Source organism: Psittacula echo, assembly GCF_963264785.1.
Source record: "Psittacula echo genome assembly, chromosome: 6".
Taxonomy (NCBI): Eukaryota; Metazoa; Chordata; class Aves; order Psittaciformes; family Psittacidae; genus Psittacula; species Psittacula echo.
Window position 1 is genome coordinate 126,321 of NC_137743.1, and position 26,923 is coordinate 153,243.

The 26,923-nt window shown below is 36.2% G+C and overlaps 1 protein-coding gene across 1 annotated transcript in view; it reads left to right on the forward strand.

Annotated features, from left to right (window-relative positions):
• The window catches only part of CFAP46 (cilia and flagella associated protein 46), a gene marked incomplete at both ends in the record, with an annotated part of 90,987 nt that overhangs the window by 30,248 nt on the left and 33,816 nt on the right, over window positions 1-26,923 (forward strand). The window contains 21 exons of the mRNA XM_080621111.1: window positions 519-668; window positions 1,389-1,496; window positions 2,329-2,510; window positions 4,426-4,557; window positions 8,475-8,640; window positions 8,853-8,919; window positions 9,046-9,184; window positions 10,201-10,384; window positions 10,824-10,980; window positions 13,558-13,781; window positions 15,757-15,876; window positions 16,263-16,430; window positions 16,813-16,967; window positions 18,506-18,599; window positions 19,920-20,066; window positions 21,392-21,592; window positions 23,090-23,196; window positions 23,999-24,181; window positions 24,969-25,132; window positions 25,871-26,112; window positions 26,611-26,799. Coding sequence (XP_080477237.1) covers window positions 519-668; window positions 1,389-1,496; window positions 2,329-2,510; window positions 4,426-4,557; window positions 8,475-8,640; window positions 8,853-8,919; window positions 9,046-9,184; window positions 10,201-10,384; window positions 10,824-10,980; window positions 13,558-13,781; window positions 15,757-15,876; window positions 16,263-16,430; window positions 16,813-16,967; window positions 18,506-18,599; window positions 19,920-20,066; window positions 21,392-21,592; window positions 23,090-23,196; window positions 23,999-24,181; window positions 24,969-25,132; window positions 25,871-26,112; window positions 26,611-26,799 — 3,279 coding nt within the window. The remainder of the gene's footprint in view (window positions 1-518; window positions 669-1,388; window positions 1,497-2,328; window positions 2,511-4,425; window positions 4,558-8,474; window positions 8,641-8,852; window positions 8,920-9,045; window positions 9,185-10,200; window positions 10,385-10,823; window positions 10,981-13,557; window positions 13,782-15,756; window positions 15,877-16,262; window positions 16,431-16,812; window positions 16,968-18,505; window positions 18,600-19,919; window positions 20,067-21,391; window positions 21,593-23,089; window positions 23,197-23,998; window positions 24,182-24,968; window positions 25,133-25,870; window positions 26,113-26,610; window positions 26,800-26,923) is intronic.

Below are 26,923 nucleotides of genomic sequence, written 5' to 3' on the forward strand. Positions count from 1 at the left end.
AGTCCAATCCCCCTGCCAGAGCAGGAACACCTAAATAAGGTTACATAGGAATGTGTCCAGGCGGGTTTTGAATGTCTCCAGAGAAGGAGACTCCACAACCTCCCTGGGCAGCCTGTTCCAGTGTTCTGTCACCCTCACTGAGAAGAAGTTTCTTCTCAAGTTTAAGTGGAACCTCTTGTGTTCCAGTTTATACCCATTACTAGTCATCTTTGGTCTGCTGTCGTATATTACAATTCATATAAATTAAATGGTAGAAATGTTTTGCAAAAAATAAGCTACCATCTTTTACAGTTCTGCTACTACAGGTTCTCCCCAAATGCACAATGAAGTTCCCTACCAATTGCAGCTGGGGACTAGAAGTTCTATTTACTGTATGGTTTGACTTTCTAGAGATGTTGTTAGCCTTAGAGATGCATGTGCAATAATTTTAACACAACTAATGGATGGCATATTCCATACAAAAAGCTTTCCGCATTTATCCTGTGTTTCAGTCTCTTTTTTTAATTCTTGGTGTTCAGATTTGCGAATTTGCCCTAAATGTGATAACTGGAATTGCACCTAATGAAACAGTACCTATTGCTGCACAACAGCAGGTCATTGCGACGTGGGTGAAAGCCAAGCAGTTAAATCAGCAACAGATTGGACATAAACTTGGGCCAGAGGAGGAGGTACTTTCGCTCTGGAGTCCTGCATAATGCTGAAACTTTTCTTTGAAAAAACTAATTTCATTATGAATGAAATTATCAATGTGTATCTTCTATATATTTAAATACAATGTGAAAATAAATTTTGGCTGTAGTTCCCATAAATCTTTATGAAATACAGCAAATTCTTTACATTTGGCATAGCAGTGAGTCTACATTTCTTAACTCTGCCTTCTGTTTTTATCTGCCAAGAATAATTGTGGTAATGTTTGCTATATAATGACTGTATAACAAAATTGGGTTTGAATTCATATATTTAAAATAATAAAATGGCTACATGAAAAATGAGAAAAATCATCTATATTTTATATCAACATTTAATATGGTCTGTATCTACAATATGGACCTAGTACTTTCGGAAGTAATATTTTATTCCTATCTTTTTATTTTATTATACTATAAAACCATAATCCCTCAGTGGTACATGAATTTACCTGCATTGTGTTGCTGCTATGTTTTTCTAATGTTAAAACTGTAGTAATTCAGAGTTCACAATATTAATTAAAAATAAATAAATATGTAAAATCCCCCATTTAAGGACACAATGAAGAGAGGAGGTCTTGCTTTTTGCAACCTGAGGATTCCAAGCATAGTTTTTATTACCTTCTCATCTTAATTAACTTCCTTAACAGTATTTACTTGGAAACAAAACCTGTTAATGTATTGCTTTTTATTTCTGCATAGAATAATGATGAAGCACAAAATCCTGTCACAAGAGTTCTTGTTGGTCTAGAAATGTATTCGTGTAATGGCTTGGGTCTCATGGATTTCACTGTTCCTAGCTTACCTCAGGTATTTATTTTATTAGCTCTCGAGTTTTAAGAAATTGCATAGTATATATGTTATTTCAGTTTCAGTTTTAGATGGATGCAAAATTAATTTCTACCTTCTGTAGAGAGCTTTCTTAAAAGACTAAGATGTGTTTCCCCATTTATCTAGGAATCTGGTGACACTGTCAAAAGTCCTTCTTTCTCCAGACTAGGATCTGTGTCCTTATAAATAGATATATATAAATACGTTGGCATCTAATTGTAGTAAGTTGGTTTACAGATTTATGCCAAATATTACGAGTTAGCTTTAGCTTCAGTGGCTTAGTTTTGGAGAGCAGTACTGTAGTAGCCTCATTTTTACCAATTTATTAACAATACTCATAATTGGTATTTTATTTTTGCATATTATTATTGCAAAAGCAAAAGAAGCAAGGAGGATCCTATAATGAAACTATGCACGAAACACTACTGTTGTAAGAACAGTGCTATCTCTCGTTCTTATCTTTGGCTTAACTGAAAGGGGCTCTGAATTTCAGAAGTCTTTTTCTACTGATTTTCAGAAGACTGAAGACATGTGATGAGTACTGGCAGATAGTGCTGGTCAAAAGGCATGCACACTTACAGCTAGATATAGATGCACTAGTATAATACTTACTACAAGGTGAACAATGCTTCTCTGCTGTATATTTTGAATGTTCTTGTAACTCTTTGGTTTTCTAGATTGTTTTCTCCTGTACTTGTTCTCTGTGCAGGTGGGTTGTGTGGAAGGTACAGCTGTAACCATGTAAGTACTATGGAAAAGAGCACTTTTGGGTTTTTTAATTTGTTTGTTGCTTGGGTTTTTTTTTCCCTAGTTAGTGAAATTGGCTTTGGAATGCAGTTGGTCAGATTCCTTGGTGGAACTGCAGACACTGGCACGATTTACGTATTTTGCATATGTATCACATGACTATGAAACAGTGATGACTTGTTCCAAAAGGATCTTGCAATCAGATGAGAACTTTTTCCATGATAGAGATTCTAAGAAATGTGAAATGTAAGTACATGGAATTTTGCGTGATACTGTAGTATACTTGAGCTAAGGTTTGAAGAAAGGGTAAATGCACCTGACCACATAATTAAAAGCGAAAGAATCTTTTTTACGAAGAAACTATACAGATAGAGGTGAAAGCAAAATTTTCCTACTTTTGCTGCCTCTGTCAGTATCAGTTACTTAGGTACTGCAGATGATGTTTTAGCTGGTTTAGCTCTGCAGCGTAGCCTGAGTACAAGGCAGCATGTGATCCAGATTGTGGCTCCTGACCCAGTTCACAATGATATGTGAATTTTGTTATCCAAGTGAATCAATGGATCATATACACATGCATTTGAGTGTCTTCTGGGGGAGCATTGCTTTTCTGAAATGATCTCTGGCAATCATGGTCTTTTCAGACTTTTATAATTTCCAAGCAGAAGGAAGCTGACTCTAATGCTTCTGCTGATGCAGATTATGGCAGTGCTGAGCTGGCTTTAATACAGAAAAGGTTTACACAGCTCATGAACAAAATGGAGCTGTGAATGACAGTGAGAGAGCTCTGGTGTCAGGTAGTCTTTATGGTCTTTATTACCACCTATGCATGTGGGTGAATTTCTTCAAAAGTCCAGTATCTTACTTAACTAATAATTTAAATTCTGATCTCAAAGGAAAAAAAAAAGAAAAAAAAAATCTGTATATAAAAGAATCTGTTGGTGGAGGTGATATCCTTTAATCCTTCTGGGTTTTTTAATACAATTTCCTGGAAAACCAGAATGTAATTTTATCAAAAGCGGAAAGAATCAACCCCACTTAATAACAGTTTGTTCGAATGTATAAAGTTTGAAATAAACATGAAACGCTGAGTGTAACTTATTGCTCGTTTTTCTCTCTGAAAAGTAATTCTCAAAAACACGTTTGCTACATGGAGAAATGATGTAAAACCAAGTAAGATACCTTAATAGGAAATACGTAGTTTCAGAACATTACAGAAATTGAGAAAATACTAGCTGAGAATTTAGCAGTCTGCAAACTAGTGAATAATAAAATGCCTGGTTCTTTGACAATAAATGTAGTCTTGGATTGTCAAGGCTGTTTCCAGAGAAATGGAAGATAAATTTTGTCTTCCCATGGTAAAGCACTACTTCAGGACAAAGGAGTTAAATATTTATTTTTAACTTTTTTTTTTTTTTTGTTGCTATTAACTTGTACAGTAGAACACTCATGTCCTCTTGTGGACACAAGTCATAACTACATGATGGTTCTCACCACAGGGTAGAGATACCATGTATTTCTGTATATGGTTGCACACTGTAACCAAGGCATTAAAAAAAAGTGTTGCAAATTGTATTACTTCTTTTTGTGTAAAATCAGTGTTAACCAAAGTTATCACATTTTTTAGTTAGTCATTTTAAAATTTACTCTGGGGCTGAAATCTACATGCTTTTAAATGTTGTAGAATATGCTCCAAATCAGTTTCTCCAGGGCCTTGTGCGTACTTTACCAGACATAAGTGAGACCAATTGCAAAAGAAAGTATAAAAAATTGTCTAATTTTTCCTATTTATGTTTTAAATCTCTTGCCAAGTAAGTTTGACTTTGGATTAATATTTTCTTTGATGTACAGTAGTCCATAATGGAGAGAAAACTCCAACTGTGTTTTCTCCTCTTGCTAAATACAGATGATTTGTTTTTTTAATCTTATTTCACAGTTATCATCATTAAAGTGATGAAAAAGATATTTTATTTCTGATATCTTTTCACAAGATGCTCAGGTTTTCAGATATTTTCTGATTTTAAGAGAAAAGTCAGTACAAGCATTTGTAACTTCCAAAGCTATGGACATCTATTTAGTAACAACTTGAAAGCATCATTAGTAGGAACTGGTATGTTCTTACACTGTAAGACTAACGCTTCTTGAATTATTTGCCTTTATTCAGGCCTGGTAACAGTGTGAGACAAGAAATGTTGAGCACTACTGCCTGTATACAAGGGAAGAGTATAATGGAAAATTTGCCTGGAAGAAAACATTTGCGTGTAGCAGCATCAAAAGCCTTTGTTCAGAGTGCCAGGTATGTTTTATTTTGAGAGAAAACTAATACAAGACAGACAGATTTGGGGATCAACAGTTGAAAAGCTTAACAAAGGATTTGAAAGATGTTTACACTTTAGTAAATTTATCAAGTACTTCCACATAGCTGATCTTGTAATGTCACAGGGTCGTTAGAAAATCCAGTCAGAAGGGATCTCAGAAGGGGTCTAGTCCAAACTCCTGCTTAAAGCAGGACCAGCCCAGGGCTTTATCTGGTCTTGAAACCCTCCAGGAATGGCAACAGAACAGCTTCTGGGGGTAACTTGTTCCACTGCTTAACTGTACTCATGGGGAAAAATTTCTGCTCATAAATGCTCTGAACCTTTCTTGTTTCAACTTAAGCCCATTCCTACTTGTCCTGCCATCCACTATGAAGAATCTGGCTGCTGCTTCTCAGTAACTTTGTTAGGTTATTAAGAAACTTTTTGTTAGGTCTTCCAAAGCCAACTCTTCTCCATGCTGAACTAGCCCTGAACTCTCAATCTCTCTTCTCAAGGCAAGTGCTGCCTGAATGATCTTGATGGCCCTTCACTGAGCTTGTTGTAGTTTGTCCACATCTGGCATGTGTTGGGGGACCTAGAACTGGATGCAGTAGTCTAGATGTGGTCTAAAGAGTGCTGAATTAGAGGGTGATAATTCTCCCAATCTGTTGTATGTTCCTGTTAATATAGCTCAGGGTGCTCTTGGCTGTTGTTGCCAGAGCACACTGCTGGCTGGTTTTCTGTTTGCTGTCCACATAGGCCCCTACATCTTTTTCAGCAAAGCTACTCCTCAACCAGTCAGTCTTCAGTCTCCACTGTTGCAGAGCATCATGTCAATATTGTGGATTGTATGCTGTGAAACCAAAGTGGAAAGTTTGCTTTAAATCCTGAATGTGCAGGAGGTGATATGTGGATGATGCATGACTTAAAATCATAGAATCATAGAATAGTTAGGGTTGGAAAGGACCTTGAGATCATCTAGTTCCAACCCCCCTGCCATGGGCAGGGACACCTCACACTAAACCATGTCACCCAAGGCCTCATCCAACCTGGCCTTGAACGCCGCCAAGGATGGAGCATTCACAGCCTCCCTGGGCAACCCATTCCAGTGCCTCACCACCCTCTCAGTAAAGAATTTCTTCCTTATATCCAATCTAAACTTCCCCTGTTTCAGTTTGAACCCATTACCCCTTGTCCTGTCACTACAGTCCCTGATGAATAGTCCCTCCCCAGCACCCTTGTAGGCCCCCTTCAGATACTGGAAGGCTGCTATGAGGTCTCCACGCAGCCTTCTCTTCTCCAGGCTGAACAGCCCCAACTTTCTCAGCCTGTCTTCATACGGGAGGTGCTCCAGTCCCCTGATCATCCTCGTGGCCCTCCTCTGGGCTTGTTCCAACAGTTCCATGTCCTTTTTATGTTGAGGACACCAGAACTGCACACAATACTGCAAGTGAGGTCTCACAAGAGCAGAGTAGAGGGGCAGGATCACCTCCTTTGACCTGCTGGTCACGCTCCTTTTGATGCAGCCCAGGATACAGTTGGCTTTCTGGGCTGCGAGTGCACACTGCTGGCTCATGTTCATTTTTTCATCGACCAACACCCCCAAGTCCTTCTCTGCAGGGCTGCTCTGAATCTCTTCTCTGCCCAACCTGTAGCTGTGCCTGGGATTGCTGTGACCCAGGTGTAGGACCTTGCACTTGGCATGGTTAAACTTCATAAGGTTGGCATCAGCCCACCTCACAAGCATGTCAAAGTCCCTCTGGATGGCATCCCTTCCCTCCAGTGTATCAACAGAACCACACAGCTTGGTGTCATCGGCAAACTTGCTGAGGGCGCACTCAATCCCACTGTCCATGTCATCGACAAAGATGTTGAACAAGACCGGTCCCAACACTGATCCCTGAGGGACACCACTCGTTACCAGTCTCCAGCCGGACATGGAGCCATTGACCACAACTCTTTGCGTGCGGCCATCCAGCCAGTTCTTTATCCACCGAGTGGTCCACCCATCAAATTGATGTCTCTCCAATTTAGAGACAAGGATGTCATGTGGGACAGTGTCAAGTGCTTTGCACAAGTCCAGGTAGATGACCTCAACTGCTCTGCCCCTGTCCATCAGTTTCGTAGCCCCATCATAGAAGGCCACCAAATTGGTCAGGCAGGATTTCCCCTTAGTGAAGCCATGCTGGCTGTCACCAATCACCTCCTTGTTTTTCATGTGCATGAAAATATGCATGTCTTCCAGGAGAATCTGCTCCAAGAGTTTGCCAGGCACAGAGGTGAGACTGACTGGTCTGTAATTCCCTGGGTCATCCATTTTCCCCTACTTCAGTATTGATTCTTTGCTGTTTGTGAAAAATATATTAATGAGCAAAAGTAGGCAATTAGAACTCTTAGAAAATGAACATGTGATAGCCAAGGTGAGGCTGCTAACGCTGTAGTACTTTCTTTCTTCTGTTCATTCTTGTCCTGGTTTCAGCTGGGATTGAGTTAATTCTCTCCCTAGTAGCTGGTGCAGTGCTGTGTTTCTGCTTTATTTTGGGAATAACGCTGGTAACACACCGAAGGTTTAGGTGTTCCCCAGTAGCGCTTGCCCTGATCAAGGATTTTTCAGTCTGTCATGCACTGCACTGATTTCTGCTCAGGTCAGGCTGGATCAGTCCATGGAAGCTGAGCAATTGTATTGTGCATTACTGCTGGTTAGTGGTTTTTTCCTTTCCCATTTTAGTTTTATATTCTCTCCCCTTGTTATTTCCCTTATTGTTATCATTAGTAGTTGTAGTATTAGTATATTGTACTTTAGTTATTAAACTGTTCTTATCTCAACCAGTGAGTTTTACATTCCTTTGATTCTTTGATCCCACCTGGGGAGGGAAAAAGAAGGGTGTCAGCGAGCAGCTGCATGGTGCTGAGTTGCTGGTTGGGTCTAAACCATGACAATCATTAGAAAGAGAGTGATGAATGAAATTAGAGTGGCCAGTGTGCCAGAACTCTGAGGTCGTGTCATGTTGTGGATAAATCTGTATTCTTTTTTTTAAATTTGCATGTTATGACAAGCACTTTTTCAGGAAGGGCTGAGTATATTTATATATAAGTGCATAGCTTGACACATTTCAAAACAGAGACAAAAAGCGGTGAACAAAACTTAAGCCTTAGTAAGTCGTGTTGCAACCTAAGATATGTGAGCATATAGACTCAAAAAATCATGAAACTGTGGGAGAAAATGGCAAAGGTTCCAGATTCAAAACCTGTTGTGGGTTTTGTGGGTTTTTTCCATGGTAAAACTCTTTGATGGGTGATTGTTTTATACCAATCCATAATTTTTAGCTGAATTCTAAAGCTTTTTCTCACTCAAGTGAGTACTGTGTTGTATCACAATCTGGAGAGTTACTAAATTTTATTAATTCGAAGCAACATTTGCATGGAATATGCTCAAAATAATTTGAATGCAGTTAGAGGCATTTGGGGTATATTCTTGTGTTACAGTAGTACTGTACTATGCAAAATACATAGCATTTTAATAATTGTTCTGTACTATTTTTAAAGGTTTTGGAGTGAGAAGTTAACATAATAGAAAGCCAAAAAAAGGTAGATAGATTATTCCCATAAGGACATCTTGAGTAGATTTCAACTACTTTTAAAATGAAGGGTCTTGAGCTGAGATTACACAGAAATACAGTAAACCCATCAATATGGTACTTGTTTATTGCTACTTCTGCTGGATGGTTGAATGTGGTTTGTATACAAAAATGGAAAATATCTTTTGTATGAAGCAAATATGTTAACCCCTCATTCCTGAGATTATATATGGTGGTGCCTAGATCAGGTAAACCTCAATGTTTGCAGAAGTAAAATCCTTTGTTTTGCCTAGAGCATGATAGCTTTCCTTCATTAAGGTGTGCTGCACTTTCTGCAGGTACGCAGGTGAAGCTGGAAATTATTCTCTTGTAATGTTTGCAGCTAGACACTTCTGGAATGCATGTTTACCTTTGCTAGGTTCTCCACGTTACAGAAAGCAGCTTAAAGAACCTACTGAAATAATTCTGAAGAGTATAATTAAAGCAGAATCTAAAAATAAACAGGTAAGAATATCTGTCAGGTATTGTTATTTGTGCTTGTGATTAGTGATTGGTAGTGATGATAGAGAAACAATCTGGTTTGCTCTGAAGCTCTGGGGGCATGCTTCGAGTCCTTTCCTAAGAGTGGAATACATGGATGGTTTCTTACCTGCACTCACCCATCACACATTCACACATGCAGGCAATCACACACTTTTTCTTTTTTGCCTTTTCAGGAGAAGAAGGAAATGTTGCCTTTGCACCAGTGGAGTACAAAGGATTTTCAAAATATTGGGTTATCAGGTGGATGCTTTCTCCAAGGCATGTTCTTCCCTCTTTTGATCTGGTGATTAAAAAAACCCACTATTTTGTACTCTATTTATTCTAATAGTGCAGTATATTAATATAGCATTTGAATTTACTTCAAAGGAGCTGAGGAAGACCTGACATTAAGAACCTCCCTATATGGGTTGTTATTCCACATATATGCTGATAAAGGTGATTGGGAGACAGCACTAAAAGTCCTGGGTGAAGCTATTCAAGTTTTGCCTCAGACGAGACACAGGCTGTAAGTTGCTTGACTTATTTTTATTAAAATAATCATCCTAATTATTGAGAAGTATAAAACTCAAAGTTTTTTTTTTTTATTTTATTTTGTATTGGGAAAATATTATGTTTACTCTTTCCTAGCTGTAAACCCATTTATGTTAAATGGGAACTAAATTATCTAGGGTACTTTTTACACAGTCTCATCTGAATTCAAGGAATTATGGCTTTTTATGTCAGTTTATAAACTTACTATGCTCAGTCAGTAGAGCATGAGACAATCTTAGGATCATGAGTTCGTTCCCCATGTTGGGTGCCAAAAAAGACTGTTGTGGTTTAAGCCCAGCCGGTAACACAGAACCATGCAGCCATTCGCTCATTCCCTCCCTTCTTCCACCCTGTGCTCCTGGAGTGATGAGGAGCAGAATTGAAAGATGTAACTCCCATGGGTTGAGATAAGAACTAAATAACTAATGTACAGTACAAAACTACTACTACTACCACTAATAATAATAATGATAAGGGAAATAACAAGGAGAGAGGGTATAAAACTAAAAAGGGAGGGGAAAAAATCCCAACAATAAATGCAAGTGATGCCCAGTACCGTTGCTCACCACCCACCAACGAATACCCAGCCCAACCCAAGCAGTGATCTGGACCTCCTGGGTGTCTCTTCCCGGCTTCTATACTGGGCATGACGTGCTGTGGTATGGAATACCCCTTTGGCTAGTTTGGGTCAGGTGTCCTGTCTCTGCTTCCTCCTGGCTTTTTGTGCCTCTCTTCACCGGCAGATCATGAGACACTGAGAAGTCCTTGATTAGAGTAAGCACTACTTAGCAACAACTAAAACATTGGTGTGTTATCGGCATTGTTCTCAGACTAAAGCTGAAACACAGGATTGCACCAGCTACTAAGAAGGAGAAAAATAACTGTTTCAGCTGAACCCAGGACATACAAACTAGTATATTTATGCTACACACACAGTTACTCTACATGCACAGATACAAGTAACTTGCAATTTGTTTTGTCTTTTTCTAGCCTGCTTTTTAAACACATGGTTACACTGAAGGCACGATTGGGATGCAATTTTATGATGGATATTCAGAAATTCAGAGACGAAAGTGAAGATTATTTGTCACATATGTGGCGTCACTTGGCAACAGCCTCCAGAAGTACTGTTGGACAGTTAAGCTGTTTTCAAAATGGGGTCACTGTTTTACAGGTTTGTCAGTTTATTGTTCATATGTTAAAATGCTGGTAGAACAATGTTTCCCAAGTGATTAATGGCATTGCAGGTTTTGTGAAGTTTGTAATGGAACTGGTAGGAAGGCCATATACTTGACCATTACTTTTTATAACTTTGAAATTGCTCTTCAATTGGAGAACTGTGTATGCTTGAATCTTGGTATCCAGTAAAAGTTCAGTTGTGTCCTGCCAAATTGAAATGGCTAAGAGTAGCCAATTGCAAGAAGTTTTAATAAAAAAAAGGATTATCTGGTAGAGTTTTCTCTTACATTCTGTTTAGCATAACTCTGATTATGTGATGCCAATAAAACAATTCATTGTCAAATTACTATTTTTTGCTTCTGTTAGGACAGTATTGAATTCTGATAGTTTACATCACCAAGTACAAAAGAGCTCTTCCTTTATTACTTTTATAGAAACAAGAAAATGAATGGCAGAAAGTTGATTATCTGATGGAGTTTGCTGAATGGTTGTACCATAACCAATTTCCCCGTGATGATGTTATTAAACCTCTTGACTGTGTTGTAGATCTTTTGCTACGTATGAAATTGCCTACGCAATCCTCACAAGAAGGTATGTAAGAAGTGTATGTCTTTCAGAGGAATTCCTCAGCAACAAATGCAAGGAATGTTTTTAACTTACAACTCAGATACCACAAAGAATGGTAATGGCTGTATTTTCTCTGATATTCACTGTCATTTGCTCAATGCTAGCTTAAATATATCTGTGAATGTTCAGTGTCTTTAGTATCACACATTTGATCAAAGTCCCAGTATCAATATCCTGTTCATGCTTTTCTCTTAGTGGTTTTGTTTGGGTTTTCTACAATCCTGTGGTGTTTTAAAGTTTGTACTTGTTCTTTAATGATCTCCCCACCCAGCTTTACGTGGTTGGTTATGATTGCTGGACTTCTTACACTGCCTACATTTTGAGAAATTTTTTATGAAACTTTTAATGGAAACTGAAACAATAGAATAAGAAATATCGGATTCAAGTATAGGACAGTTCAGGTTGGAAGTGACCTCAGAAGATCATCTGGTCCAATCTTGCATGGAAGAGGGAGCCTAGATGAGATCTTTAGCACCCTGTCTAGCTGTGTCTTGAAAACCCCTAGTGATGGGGACTCCACCATGTCCCTGGAGAGAGCTTGTGCCAGTGACAGATTGTTCTCACTGTAAAAATTTATTTCTTAGATTAAGATGAAACCTCTTTGGGTGCAACTTATGCCCATTGTTCCTAGTCTACTCCATGTGGCTTCTTGTGAATAGAGAACCTCTGTCCTTTTTGTAGCTGCCCTTTAAGTACTGGAAAACTGTTGGGCAGAGAAGTGATTCAGAGCAGCCCTGTGGAGAAGGACTTGGGGGTGTTGGTTGATGAGAAACAACATGAGCTGGCTTCAGTGTGTGCTCACAGCCAAGAAAGCCAACCGTACCCTGGGCTGCGTCAAAAGGAACGTGACCAGCAGGTTAAAGGAGGTGATCCTGCTCCTCTGCTCTCGTGAGAACCCACTTGCAACACTGGGTGCAGTTCTGATGTTGTCAACATAAGAAGGACATGGAGCTGTTGTGGCAAGTAGAGGAGGCCACGAGGATGATCAGGGACTGGAGCACCTCCTGTATGAAGATAGGTTGAGAAAGTTGGGGATGTTCAGCCTGGAGAAGAGAAACTGTGTGGAGACCTCGTAGCAGCCTTCCAGTATCTGAAGGGGGCCTACAAGGATGCTGGGGAGGGACTGCTCATCAGGGACTGTAGTGATAGGAGAAGGGGTAACAGGTTAAAACTTAAACAGGGGAAGTTCAGGTTAGATACAAGGAAGAAGTTCTTTACGGTGAGGGTGGTGAGGCACTGACACAGGTTGTCCAGAGAAGTGATAAATGCTCCGTCCCTGGCTGTGTTTAAGGCCAGGTTGGACAGAGTCTTGGGTGGCATGGTTTAGTGTGAGGTGTCCCTGCCCATGTCAGGGGGCTGGAACTAGATGATCATAAGGTCCTTTCCAACCCTTCCTATTCTGTTATTCTGTGATCTATGATTCTATGTTGAACAGTATGGGTACCAGTCCCTGGGGGATCCTAAGAGGCTGCCAACCTGAGCAAATACCGTTGATCGTGACCATCTGAGTAAAGCATGTTAGCCAGTTTCCTACCCATCTTGCAGACCTATATCTTGCCATCTTGCAGACCTGTATCTTGCCATCAGATTCTTGCCATCTGTATCTTTTATTATGAAAGAATAAAATTAATCTGCTGAACTGTCCCTTTCCCTAAATTTACAGTGTGTTAACTTTATTATGAAGTGTTAATCATGCTCAGAATTCACTTGATTTCTTTGTTACTTTAGTGACTTTATTTGTGACAGTCACTGGATTATGTAATAGGTGTTATGTTACTGCACTCTGCTTTGTGTTGTAGAGCATCAATTTGATGTTGAAAGAGAACCATGTGTTTATAGTACTTAACTTCAAGTTGAAAATCTGCTAATTACTTGACTTTGAGCTGAATTTCAAGCAGAGTTGGAATTTCCATAAAACATCAGAGTTTACTGAAAAGTAACTAGAATTACACAGCATAAAGGAGAGGATTGAGTAGCAGAGTATCTTTTGTTGTTGCCATCCAGAACCATTAACATACTTTGTTACAGACATAAGGATGAGCTTGAGCTGTGTCCTAGACTTAGTTGACATTGACCCATCTGTAGTTGGATTATTGCTCCTTTCTATTTTGGAAATGAATGCTGGCCAAATACGCTTGTTGCTGGCTAGGCTTCCAGGAATTAGGATCTCATGTTTGGTCAGGTAGAAACCACTACATCAAGATCAAGAGGATTTTGACTTAACTGCAATGCTTCTCAATTGGCTGAAATAAATAAGTTACACTGTCTTTCATGCTGATTTATTTTCAAGAAGATAAAGTGTGCTTGCAGTGGAATTCATTTCTCTGTCAGGCTTACATCATTTAATATACATAGCTGTTAAATTATTAATTGTAAATATGGTATGAGTAGCATTGCATCACTATAAAAAAACATCTTCAGTAGATGGATTTCCATTTTAATTTTTTTCATAAATATTTTCATTTTAAATTCAGAAATTTTTACTTTTGAAAATATTTTGTAAATACTGTCACTGTGAGCATGTTATTTATTTTTCAACAGAAAAAGATAATATACCAAAATTTTCTCCTACAGAAAATTTGAAAACAGACATTGGAGCGAATGATACCATGGCCCAAATTAATTTGGAAGATCTGAGTGATATTAAACAATTGGAAGCTTTGTTTAGAGCACAGACATTAATAGCTTTAATTTCTGGTCATAGTTCTCCTTTTCATCAGCAGCACTGTTTGATGGCATATGCTTGTATCATCCGTATCTGGCAGGTGAGATTGTTATGAGCTTATATTATATTAATTATATTAAAATGTGGCCAGTATATTTCAAGTTATCTTGTGTAATTGTGGTGCCAGCTATTCGCATGATGTTTTAACTACATCTTTAGAATTTCCTATTTTGTGGTATAGCTAGCATATTTTCTCAGGTTAAGGATTAAAAAAGATTGTTTCTCTCAGGAAAATGGAGAAGAGACATGAGGGATAAAAGCAGTGGCCCATTGTTTCTCTGCAGTATGTTCATGCGTTTCATGCAAAAGGCTTGAAAATTTAGTAATTTCAATTTGTTAAAGGATCTTGGTAGTGGCATGGTACATGCTGAAGACATTGCTGACAGTTCTGAGGAATCTGTAATTAGATTACAGACAGACCTTCACTTAACCTGAATCGAAGGGGTTGTCATTTTGACAGAAAGGAATTGTGTGACATAGTTAAATTCAAATTCATTTCTCAGGTTTTGAGAAGTATAGACAAGCAGTGTTTACCAGTCGTTATACTCTATTCCCTTTTGCATTGTTACAGCTTTTCAAGTCAAACCGATCTATTTCATTTCTTATTGATATGAATGTCTAATTTAAAAGGCTATTGGAAATCATAGCAAAAATCATAGGAAAACAATTATACATTAAATATGAGTAAATCTTTGAAGGGACTAAATCTACGCTTGATAATAGTAATGACGCAAATCTTATAGAAACAATCTTGGTGCTATAAATAGGATACATCTATGTAGCTTTATTCCAACTAGATGTAAAAGCCTGCAATTTTTACTCCTGTAACGAGTTTCATATATATATATGATCAAGTATTCATTGTGAAATCATTTCAGACTCTTAACATTTGATGGAAGACAGGAATTGAAAAAATTGGATATTGGTGTTTCCAGATTTACATAAATATAATTTTTAATCCCATAACCTTGACTGAGTGTCTTACTAGAGAAAAAAATATCTGAAAGGAGTATTACTATTTGGATAGACTATTAAAAAGAGTTAATGCATCTGTCAGTGCCAGTTTTAGGAAAATGATGATAATTATAAGAACTCATATATACAGCTGGACAGTACTGTGAGAAAAAGAACCATATGGTACTAAAGGAACAAAATCACTAACAGCAGCTTAACCTTGTTTGGGAGTAAATAGTAAAGCAGACTTGACTGCAGATGTCCATTTCTGAAGCAGACTTTTTTTTTTAGTGTTAGGACTCCATGAATAACTCAGAAGATATTAAAATGTTCTCTGAAAAACCTCAATAATTGCAGCCAAATTAGCTAGCTCTTACTTTTAAAATACCTTTAACTTGAAAATTTCACAACTTGTGCAGCATCCAGCATTATTTTTTGTTCATATTTTATTTGCTACTCCTGATCCCTCCAGCAGAATATATTTTCATCTTCTCAAATTAATGTGCTTTTTAAATTTTAGGTAAGATCAGAAGCGATGCTATTAAGTGTGTAGAGAAATTTTCAATGGATGCTTTCATATGCTTAAATATTTAGAATTTTTTTTTAATATAACATTCATTAGTAGCATTATAGACTAATCCAGAAGCAGAACAGGGTGGCTGTCTGCAGTTTTCCAGATTACTTTGATACGAAATTCATCTCTTGTGGAAGATGAAGCAATCTAAAGTAGCAGTTTAAAAAAAAGAATTCAATTTGCAGCTGTATAGGTTTAAAAAATTGCAGTAGTATTTTAGCACAAAAGTGATGTAATTTTTTGACATTCAGCTGCTTAATTGCATTGTCATGATCATTCTAAATGCTTGTACAAATAACACAAGCATCTAGGGATCTCTCAAGTATTAGTTTTCTGAAGAAAGCTCTTACACAAATACGACATGGTATGTGGCAGTTGTTAATAGCTGTAGATGGTGAGTTACAGTGAATAATCATTATTATTAGACATAAATTGACATTATTACTGAAAATTGAAAGTAATTAACTGTAATTATTTGTTTATCTAGGTATCGTTGTCAGCAACAGGTCCTATTACAAAAGTCTCATCTAAGTCTTCACCACTTACAGCTCCTCAGAAGGTGCAGTCAGTAATTACTTCTAAAAAAGAGAAGGACAAAAAGAAATATGTAAGAACCCTTTCCTGTGGAATTAAAACAATCATCTCTTTCTAAGAGATGTTTCCCTGGGCTCATTTGTTTTATCAAATACTTTTGTTTCTTTCTTGTAAATGCTCTCATAACCTGAGAAGAATTTCTCTTGGAGTCTCTGTATCATACCTTCACTCTTGATCGCATGGATTTGAGAGGTCATAAGTTTACAGATGCTTTTCTTTTGTTTGTTGCATTGATCAAAATAGTACTGTTTTGTAAAAATCACAGTTTTACATCTAGAGGTCTAGTCACTCAAACTGTAAAGGATATTGAGTAGATAATGTTGGTTTAGGGTTTTTTTTATGTTATATGAATGTTTTATACCAACAAGAATGATAGTTTGGCCTTATTTTTTATTATAGGTTGAAATTTCTGTTGTGAAAGAGAAGCCTAAAGGGAAAGAGTCAGTTCATATCTTACCAGCAAATGTAGAAGAATGGGCTTATTATGACTGTCCCAATGAAGTCAGAGATACTTTAAAACAGAAAACAAATAGTTACGGTATTAACTGGGATAATTTCTCAAAACCTGTAAGTATACTCCTCAAAATCCTGGAGTGTTTAGGAAAAAGTGAGTAGCAGGGAACTACATTGTGGTTTAGTTTTTCTGTTTATGCGATAGATTATGTTCAGACAGCGATCAGAAATCCTTCCTTGTCATAGTATTCATTAATACATCAGAAAGTGTTAGTCTGTCCTCTGCATACTGAAATTAACATTAAAAACACGTTAACAGAATACCTGTACTGGCTCCTGTGTACCTGGCTGCTTTTTCAGCTTGAAAGTTTGTTTAATTATTTAAATTAATTTTTAATTAAAATTTGGAACTGAAGATGGAATCCTCAATTTAAATTTAAATTTATTCCCTACAAAATAAGGTTTATACTGATTGAATGAAACAATTTTTTTTTTTTTCCAGACTTGCACTTTGTATTTTATGGACCTTTTATCTAAAGAACTACAGAAAATTTTTTGCCCCCACTTCATTCTTCCCATCTTGCAGCTAGCTGAAGTTATTGCTAATGAAGTTGTGGAATGTCGAAGTCTGTCTGATCTCTATCACCTTCGGTTTGTATCCTTTATTTATTTTCAATAAAAGAGAAACTGAATGGAATGGACAATTCATTAATATTTCACTAAATATAAACAGGTTTTTGGTGACTTACTGTTTTATATTTTTAATGGTTTTTATTTATTTTAATTTTTTTTTATACATTTTAATAGACTTTTGATGAATTGGTTTGCTTGTGGTATTAAAGCCACTAAGTTTATCTGTTACTAAGCATGATGTCCACAAAGAAAGGTGGTCAAAATTATGAACTCAAACCACTTTCATGTGAATAATTTTTGAAATGCCTCATTGTTATGGAACTGAACAAAGCAAAGTCCAAAAATGTTTCAATGAAACTATTATCTTTTAAGTATTAAAAAGAAAGACTCCCAGCTTGCATCGGAATTACATTCTTTAGCTTATGAACCCACATAAGTATCCCCAATAAGCTCATTCTCTATTATAGAGATTTGCCTTTGTGACCAGAATTCTGCTACTTTTATGAAAGATTAGCCCTAAAATATTTGAGTCACAAATATTTTATATGCATGCAATGGCAAATTATTGCAGGTTTAGTTAAAATGTTTTGTCATGCTCTTTTGAAAGGTATTGCATAACGTTTGCTTAATAAGTAGCAGTTATAAGCAATAATTGTTTGCTTAATTCCCAATAGTTTTTGAAATAATGTACTTATAAAATGCCTGAAAGAGGTCACATGGAATAGATAAATATTCCTATACACAAAGGTCGGCATGTTTATCTTAATTGCAAATCGATTACTGAATTACTACCCAACAAGACTAAAAGTGATTTACTAATAGGAAACGGATTTGCAGCCAAGCTTTGCCAGCCAAATTTTTTTGTTGACTCCTCAAGATTTCATTTTATTTCATGGTATTTTATTTATATCTATGACCTGATATTTGATCAGATACGTATACATGAACGTATATATTTACTCAATATACATTTTTTATATATGTATATATATGTATATATGTATATATATAAAATATACATATACAATTTACTCAGTATACATTTACTCAATACACAAAATCAGGTTAGCACAAACACATGTATGGGATTTTTTGCATGCTGTTGTGAGACTGTATTTTAATTATTTTTGTACTTTTACTACATCATTTTTGCCACTGAATTGGAGAGATAGGCGTTTGATGGATGGGCTAGGGACACTGGTGGATGCCACATCTCTGGAAGTGTGTATTCTAGGTCAGTTGGATGGGGCTTTGAGCAACCTGATCTGATGAAAGATGCCCCTGCCCATGGCAGAGGGATTGTATAAGATGATATTTAAGGTCCCTTCCAACCCAAACCATTCTGTGATTCTATGACCTCTGTCAGTGTGTAATTTCAGCTACTACAGTTCCACCTTTTTTATTTAAAATTTTTGTTATTGACAGTATTAATCAAGATGTAAGAAGGTAGGATTGACAAACGTGGAATGTGTGCTCTTTACATAGAATGTGCTTAGATGAAGCAATGTATGAAAGATTCTGATTGTTTCTTAAAAATTTCTTTTTTTTATTCTCAGAATTGCCCTGATCTGTTCAGACCTAAAACTGAATCAGGCATCTTTGTATCATGAGAAAGCAGCTGGAGAAGCCTATATTAGTGAATTAGAACAGGCAATGTATGTATTTTCACTACAGAGGCTGTATGTAATTGGGATTTTTTTCCTATGCTTGATAAGTGTTGTTGGGGGGGAAAAAAATTTAAACCCCATGATGTCTTAACACAAATGTGGTGTATTAGCTCTGCCCTAAAATTCTGTGCAAGATTGGTTTGTATTTATCCACAGAGTGAGTGTTTGGTGAAGATGACTAGCACACTAATACTTCATCTTGAAATACTTTCAAAATGTACTTGAATTTACTTTTTTTTTCTTGTGCTTTAGGTGTAGGCAAGAGATTGCACTGAAAAAAGAAAAAAATGTGCATACTGTGACAGAAGAAAAAGAAACATTTTTTGAAAATGCTCAGCAGAATGGTAGTAGGGATGAGAATATCCTTACTTCAAGTGAAAAGGTTTTTCTTTCTACTCCTGTTACTTTAATAAATTATGCTTCACTCCTTATTTTCATATACTTGCCAATTTGTTTCTATATAATTTTATACTTGAGAAATACACAAGCACAAAAAGTTTAAACTGCGTACTAGTTAGATTCTGTTGGCAGGCACCAGCTGAATGTGAGTGGAGTTTGCCTGGCGTAGTTTTTGTATTGTGGAACAAGACTGGAATCTGTATTAATATAAAATACAACTACATTTCTACAAATGGAATCTGGGACTAGTTCAAGTCAGTGGAAAAGGCTGAGAAGTGAAAAAGCATTGTATTCACTATTGGTTTCAGTTTTGTCTTCTTCCTCTCTCTGTTACATCACTGCATACTGTTTTGCTCCCTCAGACACATTGTTTTAAAGGCATGCAAATATTTCAGCTCTGTCTTTTCTGTCTCTTTAGGAAGATAACTGCCTTACTGATATTTCTCAAATTTATCTCCACTTTCCTCTTTATTATGGCAATTCTTTCCTTGCTTTTATCATATCATTTTGCTCTCTTTGTATATTTTTTCTATTCTTGTGCATGTAAAGTATCATTTTCTAATTACTAGTCCCTCTCATGTCACCTTTTTTAGCTCTTGCAAATAGTTTTTTGATTTAGTTATTACCAAGAATCAGCTTCTTCGTGACAGTAGCCGATCTGAAGCAGTTTGTGTATTCTAAAATTAGTTTTAATAGTATATATTTATAGTCCTCAGAAGGCATTCAACTAATAAAATAGAAATCTCAAAGTAAACCTGGTTTTCCTGTAATACAAAGTTGAATTTCAAACTTAGAAAATAGAACTAGACTGTGGGGTATATCAAGAATTGATATGATAGGTAATAACAATTTGTAATCCATCTAGTTTAGTTTTGAATGAAGGTGTAATACTTTTTTTTTTCAGGTTTTTGAGTTGAATGAAGCAACAGGGAAAGGACTGAGTGCACTTTCTTTCCCTTATTTGTGGATAGAAAAAGCTGAAGTATTAATCCAGCTAGGCTTGTATCAACCAGCAAGACTTCTGCTTTCAGAGGCCCATGCTGCAACACAGGTGCATGTAGGAAAATGTAGGAAAATAAAATTCATCTTGATGCAGTCGTTCCTTATAATAATAATCAAATTGCAATTATCAAACCTTACCCCTCCCTCAGCCCCAACCCTCTGTCATTTGAGTTTCAACGTATCTAATGCATACATTTAAATACATGGCACTTAAGGCCAGTTTTATGGGAACTGTCTGAAGATTATTTCAACTTGTGGTGTCATCACCTCTGTTTGCTTTGCAGTGATGTATGTATATCCAAACCTTGTTTTTAAAAATAGTTTAGGGACATTCAAGATTTGCTCATGACAAAGAGAGCATTTAGCTCCATCCTCTCAACATTTTGATCATTTCACAGTCTAGTTATATAATTTTGAATTTCATTACTCATTTACCGCTAGCTGCATTTTGATAGACGGCCACTGGCACTGAAACTGTGACTCAGAATTCTGGCAGATCTAAATAAATGTCCATGTGTTCCATCAAACAAATCCACATCATCTCATTGTTATGAAGGGTGTACATGAAAGATATTCTTCCTATATCCACTGTCCTCCATTATAGCTCTCTTCTTGGTTATATGGGTTGCTGAAACATAATTATTGCAATAAATCCTGTACTTCTAAAAAAAAAAATGTTATCCTTTTATTCCACAATAATTATTCTCATGTAAATAAAAACTATGATTATTTAGCGTGAATCATGAATGCTCTGAATAACAGTAATTAATAATATAGTCATTAGTAGTATCTGTCTCTTCTTAAAGCATTAATTTAGTATTGTACATTGAGGAAAGTTCAAAAGACATTAGGGAGAACAATAATTTTAATGATACAATTTCTTACTAGTATCTTGTGTGTCTGTATGCTAGTATACAATCTATACTGTACACTGCATTTGTCTCTTGCATACTACTAGTATATAGTTTATAACAAGCATAAAGTAGCACTGTAAATTTGCTGGAGCTCTGTGTATCTAGATACCAGTTCAATAAAAAATTTTCATCATTACATTTCTTCATCAGACACTGACAAATTACAGCAGATATAGACATACTAAATAATAGCAGAAAAATAGCTCCCTTTTCTTGTGGGATAGAAGAAATATAAAGAAATATAAAGTCTGTTTGAAGGTTTTAAATTTTTGATATTAAGTAGAAGCTTTTTTTTAAAAAAGCGATATAAGGCGTAACAAAATTCTACAGGTAATTGAGGAAATACAATTTTCTTCTTATTTCTGTGCCTCTTCATAAGTTTACTGTAAAATATGATAGAAGTAAATATGAATAGCTGTAGTGGATTGTTTGTATATAGGTCATGTGTCCTTCTTCCTAGGAATTGAGGGCCCTATATGATATGTCAAGGTGCTTGTACTTACTTGCTGTATTGGCTAACCTGGAAAGAAACCACAGACAAGCTAAAGCACTCCTGGAGAAAGCACAGCTTCTAGGAGGAGATGAACAGTTTTGGTACAACAGTACTCTTAGTCTAATAGAAGCAATTCTAGAAGAAGATAGGGAAGGAAAGCAAAGCATGGTAAGGAAGTTTTTTGGTTGTGGTGGGTTTTTTCAGCACTGGTGCCTCTCAGTAAAGAGAAATGTTGTCGCCATTGCATTTTAATAGAATTAAAAATAGGTGTTAAATGCAGTTAATGTTTTCTCTGTTGTGCATTCAACAAACATTAATTACAAATTCCAAACAATTGCAGGCCAGTAGGAATGAGATTTTACCTTCAGAAGTTTAGGGTGTTTTTATCATAAACTGTATGTCCTTCTATTGAAAGAGCAATTGTAATCTAGTATGTGTAACTAAATCCTAGAAATCTGATTCTCTTGGCTAGAATGCTTTTGTACTCAGACAATTCTGTTAACATGGATGAATGCATTTTCCATATTGACTACGGAATATAACTTTCACTATTATTTCTTAGTATGTATTTCCTTTTCAAATATTTCAAATAGTGTTACAAATTGTATTTCTAGATTGACAGATACTGCTGTAAGTATAATACATATATTTATTGAAAAACATTTCCTATTTAACCCTTAACATTAAAATATCCATTTACTGTTCAACCTTTAACTGTCATGAGTTTCAGTGTAAATGTAATCTTCTTGTGTCTGTGATGATCTGTCCTTTACTGGTAATCTGTGCGAGTCTGTTTTGTCTACAGGGATGATTTTGGTTTGGGCTCAGTTCACATTTACAGTTGTTTAAGGGAAAAGTATCTGATTACCAGTGAGAATAGTTACTAAGTTTTTGCCCGTAAACCTATTAATGAAATGTATGAGGTGGATTTTTTTATTCCTCTATATAATTTGATCAACATAACTGCAACAGCAGAATATTTTAATAAGGACAAATCTGTAGATGAGGTTTGGAGCATCATCTAAGGACTTTTTCATTCAAAACTATTAGTTTACGACTTCTTTTACATCCCCATTTAGCAAAACTGTAGTATTGTAATGTTTACTAGTGGATTAATATGTAGGTAAGGATGCAGGAATCTGTTCGTAAGAAGATGCCTGTGAAATACAGAATTAATTGACTACTTAGGTTGGAGGTCATCTGGCCTAACCCCAGCAAAGTGAAATGTGGCCTTACTGCTAAATCAAGTTGCTCTGGGCCCTGTATTGCCTTTTTTCACATCTCCAAGAATGGAGATTCCACAACCTTCCTGGGTCTTTGTTATTTCCTAAAAAAAAAAATTACCATGAGGGTGGTAGAATTCCCCATTTTTCAAGTTGGGTCTGTTATCCCTCATTCTTTTGGTATGTATGTCTAAGATGAGTCTGGCATCATCTTCTATCTTTGTGTTTATGTGCTTTATTCACTTAATCTAAAGATCTCAATGTGATAAGAACTCATACTTTCTAAACTTCTACACACTTGTCAAGAATCAGTCATCTCGGGGAATACTAGGGAAGGATGCTCAACATGTTCTGCACAAAATTTAAGCTTTTTTAAATGAATGTTTGGTATTACACACAGACATTTAAAGTAGAATGATGAGATTTCTGATGTTACCTGCAGGCTTGTGAGATACTGGAACACACTGTAAATGCACTCAGATCTACTTTACTGAAGAGACCTAACAGACAGTCAGAGTTGGGTTTTATAATTACATCCCTTGAAGCCAGGTAACTGTCTTTTCATTAAAATATGCACAGCTTCTACTTTGCAGCTACATTGTATGTATATGGAGATTTTTACCATTCATCTTTGGTTTAGTATGGTGCAGTCTGTGGATTCTCAAATATTTTTCTTCTAGGTAATTTATAGTTTTTTTAGTTTTCTTAATTTAAATTTCCTTTCAATTCCTTCATTCTTGTAGCCCTACTACCTATTAAAATGATAAGCTGTTCAGGTACCGCAACCTACTGTATGTAGTTTGTGGTGTAGGTTACCCAAAGGAGCAAGATACATTTGCCTATGCAGAGGTATCTGTTTGAGCACCGATATTCCCACAACACTACTGTAGTCTGCAGTATTCATTTACTTGTGATCCAAGAAGTCTTTTGGTTACATTGAAATCCAAGCACAAAGAACTTAAAGTGTGTTTGTAGGAGAAGAGAATTACGTAACATTTACACTTCGTCCTCTGACCAGAAAAGTTTCCAGAAACTTCTGGATTAGAAAGGGAGGACTAACAGTCTCCTCAGTTTAACTACAGTTAGAAGACTGGCTAGGCCTAGGCAGATCAAAGAATTAGATACGTGGAACAGGTGGCACGTATATTTGAATCTGAAGATATAGTATTTTGACTTCTTTTAAGGACCTACTGTGACTTGTAGACCACAGAGTTAAAGAGCGAAGAGGTTTTTTCTAGATTTCTTGTAATTTAAAGGAGAGCAGAGAGAGAAATATGTCTGTTTTCAAACACAGCCTGTGCTTTCTGACTGTTGTCATGTATTTGAAAAATCAAATATTTCCTATTCCTAGGAAAACACTTATTGAGATACATTGTGCCCAAGATTGTATGACAATTAATGATAAATCTTGTCAGTTGCCACATACGCTACAGGAATCTTACAGGAAATTAGTGCAGATTGAGAAGGACTTTAGTCATTATGGGCATAAAGTCTGCAGTGCTGAGATACTGCTACAGTGTGCAAATATTCACAGGTAAGATTCTATTTCTGCTGAAAAATTTTATTTAACTAGTCCACAAAATGTATTCTTTACTTTTTATAGTCTAATTAAAGACAGAGAAGAGCAGACAATATTGTCAGTTTTATATCTTGGTGGTACATGTCTAGTTGCATTCCTGATGTGTTTTGTATTCAGAAAAATACTCTAGAATGAAAAATTCTTTTCACTGGAGGCAGAGTTCATCTTATCTGGTACTAATGATTTTGTAGTGTTTTTGAAGTCAAACCAAAGTATCAAAGTCTCCAAGTCAGCCTTTTGTCTTCCCATTCATAAAGGCATTTTGGCAGCTATACTAATCATTCTCAAGTATTTATAGGCTTTTACAATTCTTACTGTTGAAATGTTCCTCTAGAAATTGCTGTAATGGCAAAAGTGCAAACCATGGTGTGCCTTGACTCTCAGCTGACTACATGGTGTCCCCTTAAAATGACTGAGCTGTTTTGTACTTGGCTATTCTGCTATTTTGTTCCTGGTGTAGTCTACAACATTATCTGCCTTTCTTCTCTTTGTGTCTTGGTATCTTCTTCCATTGCAGCAGCAGTGTTTCAAGAATAAGACCTTGAGAAAATAGTGTGTGATTGTTCATTTTTCCTATTTCAACATTTAGAAGACACATGTACAAAATGAATCTGGTTTATATATTAATCTATTTAATCTTATTAATCTAACTAGTATATTATGTTCAGTAGTGTTGATACCATAAAAATTAATACCTTCTTACTTTAGTTCTTTTGGTGTTTTGTTTGGGGTTTTTCTTCAGGGTGATTGCCAAGCAGGAAAGAAATGAACTAAAAATGCATAGTCACTATCTAGATGCTTACAACTTAGCTCAGAGGGCAGTATCCAGAACTGAGGAAGTGTTTCAGCATGTTTGGAGCTTATTTGCAGTTCATGAGGTAGGCTTTTTTTTTTTTTCCCCTTCCTGCTCATAGAAAACAGATTGTATTGAGTCGTGCGTTCACTCATTTTGGGATAATTCCTGGAAGCCCCAAATTAGATTGCCTCTCTGTAATGACAAGCATTGTTTGACTATAGGAAACATTACAAAGCAGAAATGAGAGGATTTGTTTGGTCTTTGTCAATTTTATTTCATTCTAAAATTTATCCAGAGTTACAAAAGAAAAAGTCTGGACTTGGAAATATTTTTAATTTGCTAAGTATCTTTACAATCTTAAAAGTCTCCACAATAAGGTGTTCATTTCTGGGAAGGAAAAGAAGATTACACAGAACATTATGTAAATTAAGAAATCCTGTCTTCAAAATAGTGTATTTTGGGCAATGAAAGCCTGCAGCCCACTTTGCTAGTGTGTGCCGTTATTATACTCTAGCATCCAGCTTTATTTTTCTGCTTTGCCTTTTTCAAGGAGCAAGTATTTTTGTGCAGCTGCCAAAACCATGAATTGTAAAATTCTGGGTTTATGCACACATTTGTAATTCCTTTGGAATTAGTTATTTGTACCAGTTTCATAAAACGTGAAAAGCAAAAAACACAGCTGCTCTTTTTCTGTGCAGCTACTTTGATTGCTTTAAAATGTATTTGACATTGAACTTTATCTTTTAAATTACTTAAAGATCTTCATAGCAATATTTCTGATCTTTTGAAGTGATATTGTTGATATGTTTGCTTCTTTAGTTAAATGCAACATTCTAACTTCTTATCAGGTAAAGCTGCAAAAATATTTAAAATTAGAATTCTACTTTCTTTTGTATTTCAGACTACCAATATCAGTATCCCATTAATGAGGCAACTAGCGAACAGGAAAATAAATCTTGTAGAGATTCTTTTGGATATTTTTCAACTTGTTATTACTAAGAAAAGGCTTAAAAAAGGGGAAGAAGCATCACCTCATGAAATAGTAGAGGCATTCATCAGGGGAACTAGTGAAGATGATCCAATAGAACAGGTAATAAAAAATATTTAGTCCTATGGTTTGCATGTAAAAGGTATTAAAAAGTTTCCCAGGGATTTTTTCCATAGCAGAACTTCCACTACTGAGGAAATGGGTCCCCAGATTATTCATGTAGTTTTGCAGCAAAAAAAAAAAGAATAAAACATCAGACATCCGCTTGGAACAGAGCAGTAATTCTTGCCCATTATTTTGTCTCTGACAATGACGATAGGAAAAGCTATTACAGGAAAGCTCAGTATCCCCAGTGTTCTCCGCAGTACCCTCCTCTTATCCCATGTTTTCCTCAGTACTGGTTGTTGTTTGCTTATGGATGTTGCAGTGTACTTTTTTTATCAATTGTTCTGTTAAAGACAACTCATTTGTAGTTAAAATTGTGATCATATTTAACAAATTTATATGTATGTAAATATATGTGTTACCTGTTTTTAAGAAGTATGTTTCTGTATGTTTGGGTATATATGGGCAAATAAACACAAACTGGTATTTTATCAGGACTGGAAGCATATGGAAGGCTCTGTGGGCCATATTGCACTGGCTCAGCTAGCAAACGTGCAGAATCTTTGTAAAGGCTGTCCTCACATCAAATCCAAATGCCTTTATCTCACTGGAAAAACTCTTCATTTACTTGCTATTAGCATAGATCGTGTGCATTCAGAGATTTACTGGAAGACGAATGTTATGGTATGCATTCTTTTCTGCATTCAAATTCTTTCCTATGTGTAAAGTTTGTCTGCCACAATATTTTTTTATATGCATTTGTATAACACAACTCTTTATTTAGAGCTAGATTTTACATACTGCATGC